Source organism: Conger conger, chromosome 3 (genome assembly GCF_963514075.1).
Source record: "Conger conger chromosome 3, fConCon1.1, whole genome shotgun sequence".
In the NCBI taxonomy this organism is placed as follows: domain Eukaryota; kingdom Metazoa; phylum Chordata; class Actinopteri; order Anguilliformes; family Congridae; genus Conger; species Conger conger.
This window is the reverse complement of record NC_083762.1, coordinates 59,598,010-59,605,574: the sequence shown is the minus strand read 5'-3', so window position 1 is coordinate 59,605,574 and position 7,565 is coordinate 59,598,010. Positions and strand designations below refer to the sequence as shown.

The 7,565-nt window shown below is 37.5% G+C and overlaps 1 protein-coding gene across 1 annotated transcript in view; it reads left to right on the top strand.

Annotated features, from left to right (window-relative positions):
- Positions 1-1,833: 1,833 nt before the first annotated feature.
- The window catches only part of LOC133123500 (protein mono-ADP-ribosyltransferase PARP14-like), a 31,007-nt gene continuing 25,275 nt past the window's right edge, over positions 1,834-7,565 (top strand). The window contains exons 1-2 of the mRNA XM_061233971.1: positions 1,834-2,014; positions 2,578-2,697. Coding sequence (XP_061089955.1) covers positions 1,834-2,014; positions 2,578-2,697 — 301 coding nt within the window. The remainder of the gene's footprint in view (positions 2,015-2,577; positions 2,698-7,565) is intronic.

Here is a 7,565-nt window from a genome sequence, read left to right as displayed (position 1 = left end):
TATTCATAATGTTTTGCAAAGTCCGGGATCTACTACAGCTACTGACTCAGAATCTGAATCTGAATCTGAACAAGAGACAAAAGCCTCATTTGAGCTGGATGGGTTGTACAGTAGGCTGTGCTGCAGTAAGGTTCCAAGGTGTATTGTCCAGTCTATTTGTATGGGCTTATCCATTTCTGCAATTCTTCTGAAATGACCAGATAGACTGGTTGTATACATCACTAGCTGCACTTCTGCGGGGGAAAAACTAAACTGTTGCCAAGACACAAGGCAAACCCTTTTAATGTGCTATTAAATTACTGCAGAGTCCATTCGAACGGGACTGCTATTACTGTAGGACCTCTGAGTTGGGTGAAACAGGATCATTTGCTTTGGCATTTTTACATTCTGCACTTGAAGACTACAGACGTTGCAGATTCATACTGGATTAAGATCACACATCACAAACTTCCCAATGTGAGATTAATACAGCTCAAAAAGGGGTAAAGTCAGGATTATGAGAGAGGTTGGTGAGATTTTAAGACGCAGCCACTAAGGCTGTTGTTACAGAAGTTACAGAACAGAATTGAAACTGGAGATGCGTTAATAAGTTAGTTATGTGATTTAACCCCTTCCCCGCCAATTATTTAGGAAAAAACCTGTCATTTTCAGACGATTTGTTTCAAATTATATGTAATATAGTATTCTTTATGCTGATTATGAAAAATAACTTGTTTTTCATTTTTTTCCCATTTTTGTGGTTGAAATTTTATTTTGAAAATAAAAGTGTTTAGACATGTTTACTCGTCCGTGACTGAAAAAAACACATTCGGTAAAAACGTATATACTCGTCTCCGCCAGGGAAGGGGTTAAATTACAAATACCCAAAACTAGTGAATGTTAGTTTGTTAGTTTGACAAACATATTAGTGTGTTAGTATGATTAGTACTGTACAAATTCTATGTTTGTTGGGATTAGTATATTAGTGTTATCTACATACATGAAATAGAGAGAAAACAAAACAGGAAGAAAGGAAAGCAAGATTGGAAGGAAGGTTGAACCCCGGAACTACCGTAAACACCCGAATAGTTGGGCACACAGACAGGGGAATGACTCGGGCTCGTAAACATTCAGACTCAGACATCACAGGGGAAGACGAATGCAAAGACTAATGACTATAAACAGAACACCAGACATGAATATGAAAGATAATAAATACAACGATAAACTAACAGAACAGACTCTGAACATTAAAAAAATAAGCTGTTATGGGTATGTATTATCTGACATTTAGCCACAGGGCAATTTAATGCATCACTCAAATTTTAGCCGTTTTTACCATTATCAAGTAAGAGATGTTGTTAACCAGTCAGATGGCAAAATAGTGTATGGCTCAGACAGATTCTGTGAGAGGATTGGCCTGCTGCCACTAGGGGGAGGATACCTCTTCGGTTCGCTGGATGAGGCAGGACCAGGCCCTTGGGGGACATTCAAATGTGATCACATTTAATTGTGATCGGAGTTCATTTTGTCAGAACATCTAGGCTATTACTTTTAAATGATGGGATGATTTCACATTTGTTGTACTGCTGTACAGTCAGTGATGCTGACAATGCAATATTGCTTTAATGCATATGCTAAGACAAATAACCCACAGCACCCCCACATAGCGTAGGCTATGTCCCTTAATTAGTCTATAAGGGTAAAACTCAAACTGGCATAATTAATTATAGCCTTTTAGACTCACGGCCCATTTCCCTAACCTAATTTCCAAAGAATAAAGCCAACAGCTCCAACCCCAAAAACTATGCCAAAAAACTGAAAGTGAGCCCTTGAAAGGTTAAAAGTTGAGTGATGTTTGTAAAACCCCTTCAGATCCAGAGAATCCAGCACCAGGAGCAGTGGAGGAAGTATGCAGTAAGCAAACAGGCATTGGATAAAAAATATACAAAAAGTAACGAGCAGTTCCTCTACCACGGAAGAACCAAGGACATCTGCCAGAAGATCAACAAGAACGGTTTCAACCGCAGCTTCTGTGGCAGAAATCACCCTTATATGCTTGCTGTGCTAAATGCATTTAATTAATATATTCCGGCCCAAATCATTTAATTAATAATAGAAGTTCATATACGAGCCTCATGTGACCTACAGTATGGTTATTCGATGAATAATAGACCCAGGAAAGTACAGGCTAAACAAAACTATTCTGTGAAACAGGTCTGTAGCACTTTAAACTTGGAACGAGTCAATACAGATTTGACATTAACACAGGGCAGTGGTTCCTGACCCCATTCATGGAGACCTACCATCCTGTAAATTTTCAATTCAACCCTACTTTGGTACATGTGACTCTACTACTGAATTAAACAGAATTCAGTAGACTGAAAACCTGAAAGAGGAACAGGGTCCCCTGCCACAGGGGTTTTCCTGCATTCATTTTCAAAAAAAATGTTACCGTGAGCAAATTAAACAACGCAGCTGCCCCTCAGACTTGATATACACCTCTAGTTTAAACTACAGACAAAGTGTTTGAGGAAGATGGATGCTTTCATTCGTATTGCACACTTAACATTCAAAAATGCTTCCGGGTGTTTTCAGCTACAATGTATGGATGTGGAACTTACTTTGCCAAAGAGGCGTACTACTCGTACCATGACCAGTACTCCACACCCGATGGGAACGGTCACAAGTACATCTACAGAGCCCGCGTCCTCACTGGCAGCAGGGCATGAAGGCGCCGTCTCCTGTCGACCCCAACAATCTCCAGGCGGGCCTGCATGATGTACAGTCAGTCAAGCTGACAATGCAATATTGCTCAAATGCGTATGCTTAGATAAATAACCCACAGCAACCCCACATAGCGTAGGCTATGTGCCTTAATTAGTCTATAACAAAAATGCAATAAATGAGAATGTAGCATAGCCTACGATGTAGCATAGACCCCAAACATAAAAGCAGTCATAAAATCTTACGTAACGGGAAGGTAAAACTCAAACTTGCATAATTAATTACAGCCTTTTAGACTCACGGCCTCTTTTATTTTCCATGAATCAATTATGTATAACCTGGGGAAATTATGGACATATCTAATACATGAACAATTTAAAAAAAAAATATATATATATATATATATATATATATATATATATATATATATATATACTTTAGAGTTATACATGTATATGTTTCAAAATGTGTAGTGTAATTATATATTGCCCAATTATTTATATCGTTTTTTATCCATGCAATATGCATCAAACGTATTATGAAGTAATGTACACCAAATTTTTAAATCAAAAACAGCCGCAGGTTGCAATTTACTACATTCGATTCGATCTCAAATGTTTCAAATTGAATTGCACCCATACCTGTTGTCATTAACAGGCAATTATCATCGTAGGCTAGAATATTACTCAGAAATTGCATTTTCCCAATCCTTCTTTCAAAGTAGCCTGCACCTTATACGGCGTTTGTTCGTTTTGGTTTTGGCTTTCATGTTTCGTTTGTCTCCAAAATCTAATGACATATTTCCTGGGAATTGGGAAGTAGGCTGCATGACTAACCGCCACTTCATTTGTTCCTGCTCAGGAACAAGTTGTCTTAAGTTGTTTTGCATTCATTTACTTTCTTTTGCGTCCGACAGCCTAGTATTTCTTTGCACTTATGCAACTCCCTTGTCTTTATGGAAGAAAATACATTAATTTTAGTCGGGCTTCCCGGTGACTTTGCTTCTGTGAAATCAAAGTTGGAATTGTATTTCAGAAATAAAAGAAAATCTGGAGGAGAAATTTCGGAAATTAGAAATGACCCCAATGACAAGAGAAAGGCATTGCTCATTTACGTAGAGGATGAAGGTAATGTTGAACGTAAAATAAAAAAATTAAACTGAGTGTCTTTGAACAGCTTCAATAATCTGATTTCTTAGGAAGTGAAAGTGAAACTAAGCAGGTTGCCAACTACAGGGGGTGGCCTGTAGCGTAGTGGTTAAGGTAAATGACTAGGACACGCAAGGTCGGTGTTTCTAATCCCGGTGTAGTCACAATAAGATCCGCACAGCCGTCAGGCCCCTGAGCAAGGCCCTGAACACCGCATTGCTCCAGGGGAGGATCGTCTCCTGACTAGCCTAATCAACTGTACGTCGCTCTTGATAAGAACATCTGCCAAATCCCAATAATGTAATGTAAAAAATTCGGTTGTACTTCAGGATACAGGAATCAAATAATATTTGATACAAATTATATATCGGCCTATATATTGTTTTACCACTAGAGGGCAGGCGACAACAGATACAGAATTAATACCATACAAACTTCAATAAAAGCGGACTAAACAGATGCATAAAAACTTTTAATAATGAGATATTATTTATTTTATTTATTTTATTTATTTTATTTATTTTATTTATTTTGTTATCGTTGTTGTTGTTATGGTCGAAAGGTTTTTCAAGTGAAGCCACTACAAGAGGACGGCGTCCAAATGTGAAGAGAATTAAACCAGTGCCGTTGCCCGGTCGTCGCCTTGAGAAAGAGGTTGGCTTTGGAAAATCTGCACCTAACATAGGAGAAGTGGTAAATATCTTGGAAATGGCTATGATAATGTTGACAAGAAATGTGGTTTTGCTGTATAAAGCAGAAAGCTGTCCCTCTGAAATAAACACAGCTTTGAAGCCAGAAACCCTTCACATTTTCTTGAAAACATGAATAATCAAATAGTTTTATTTTTTATTTTTTGTCAGAACAACAAGTAGGCTCCAATATGTTGGAATATGATACCAGTCAATTATCATATTCAACTATTCAGGAATTGGCCTTTAAAAATATTTGCAGCTCCAAAATTACAGAAGGCATGCAGGCCTAAAAGGCAATAAATTGGATAATGACATGGATACAAGATGAGACACAGTACCCAAAGGAATTCTGGCTAGGGACAATAGTGCAGAAAGATGAATGCAGTTTGTGATTTAGCCTTAATATTGCTTTATTTGGCGTGACTCTTCCCCATAGCTATGGACATCTTAGTGTGGTTAGCAGAGCCAGAGGCCATGCTGATTTAATGTTAAATGGCCAAACACTGGTGCACTTACTGCATCTTCTTATTCTAATGTTCTTCTAATGTTACTAGTGTTTATTGTATTTTCTCTTTTCTATCAATTATAGGAGCCAGGACCATTTCACCAGAAAGGCAAGTTAAAAGAATAGGTGCCATGTACCATGCAGATTTTATTGGACATGTTTTATTGAGCGTATTGCGGGTGGTTTTATGTAGTTTGATGTATACTGTCTTTTTCTTGACCATGTTTACTTTTAATCATTTTTATATAATATCAAAGGTCTATCTGAAAAGTCATAAGCATGAGATGAGACTGGTGTTGGTTTCCTTTATCTTGCAGCTCTGTTTAACAGTGATAAGGATGGAATCTACCTTGGGCTATTTCTGAAAAATGGTCTTTTTGTAATATAGTTTTCATTAAGTTCTTCATTTTCATTTCACATGTAGGTCTAATTAGAGGAAGTTTGTGATACTTATGTTAAATCCCAGTGAAAGTCTTGTGTGGGATGTAAGGTACCATATACAGACATGAGCATAAACTCTTTAAAATGCTTGTATGTCCAACCCAACAATTAACCCCTTAAGTATCGCCCCTTTTCTTGAAATAAGCTTAAACATTAAAAGGGATACATCTTTGGAGTGTCCTACCAACTGAAATAAAAACACAAACTGAGCTGAAAATGTTTAATGGAAAGGTGAAACACTGCCTGAAACAAAACCAAACATGCAATCACTGATCAAAGAGGAAAATAAATAAACTGATGAACATACTCATAAAGATTACAAGCACACATGCACACGAACCATACACATTTATAAACACACATACATACATACATACATACACATAGTATATCGCCATGAATCAGTGAACACACATATGTGTGATATAATTGTTAATGTGATGTAATTATTGGATGATGTAACTGTTGATTGTGTAATTGCTGTATTTGTATTGAGCCTTTTATTTTTAGAAAAGCCTAACCAGGGACAGGGGTCGCAAATTAGCCTTGGCTAGAAACCCTAAATGCAACACATGTGTTTCATGGTGTTGGAACCTGTTATAATGTGCTCTGCACTGTCCCTGTCAAATAAACCAATAAAAAAAAAATGTATACAAATATACATACCTATATATTCAGCCAGGAATCTTTTTTGACTAGCCCCAAGTCTTTTAGAGTGTCTCGCTGTGTGCAGAATTGTTTGCTGACTTCTCAACTGACATACAAACATAAGCATTGATTTCATCCACACTCCTGTGATTGACATTGTGAACAGCCAATGAGAGTGTAACTGTGGGTGAGCTGTCTGAGACTACTCCAGCCTTGTAATGTTTCTCCTGGTTTCTCCACGATTGAAACCACTGAACTGTTCAATGATTAAAGCAGACTCAATTCTGGATGTTACGGTGCGTTCCATCTACCATCGGAGGTCAGAATTGCCAACTCCTGTCCTGTAAGCGTTCCAGGTGTACGACGCCAACGTAAACAAAAAAACATGACTGACCATGAAAAATGGTGACCCTTGTGAACCACTGCTGTGGATTGTGGAAGTACTAAATAGCAATATCAATTGACCGAGTACATTAAGTAGATATGTCTAAATTAGTTTGATGGGCCATCTATGAGAATTGTATGGTTGTTAAAATATTTGGTTAAGAAAACCAATATGGTAAAAATGTAAATAGGTAAATAGGTTTTTGTCCACCCACTAGGTGGCTGTGTATGCACCTTTTGCATTATGCAGACTTCCCTAAGTATTTCCCCTCCTTAAAACCTTCATCTGGAAGTTCCTTTTACACGTTTCTCATATTCACAAAACAATCTTATAAATGGTGTTGTTTTGTAAGAATTTAAGGAATATTTATGTTAATATTTAATGTATGCATAGATTTCATACATATATGATACATTTGGAGTTGGTAACATAATTTAGAGAAAAGTGAGATGAACAAAATACTTACTGCTTAAATGGTTATATAAATAAGTCTTTCAATCCATTCTACTGTTGTCATCTGGCTCATTGTTTATTATACTTATACATACAGACTGATAAACATTACGGCAATTTAACCTGTAAGTGTAAAGGTAAAATGCATGGAATGGCCCTTCCCAGATCAACTTTGGCTCAGCCCTAAGTGTATTCAAACCATGGTGACCCCCCTGGTGACATAGTGTTGTCGTAGTTTGCCTCCCTTTTCCACCCCAGTAAACACCACCTTCTTCTCTGGGATTTCTGCATTAATCTGGGGGAATGCGTGACATAGCATGTCTATACTGTAAGACACCATACCTGGATTCTTCAGGCATTTTTCACAGACTTCCCCATAGCTGACCTCATACCTTGAGCTTCTGCAAGACATTGGCACACTCCGCCCTTTTATTCTTCAGGATTGTTTCACATTTCTTCAGCCAAATCCAGAATATTGTTCTGAAACACACCGATAAGTGGAAAATAACATTTTCAGTGGACCAAGAAATAAGCCTAAAAACAAAGTGTGATAGTAGAATGTAAGGAAAGTACCGTAGTTATTAAAC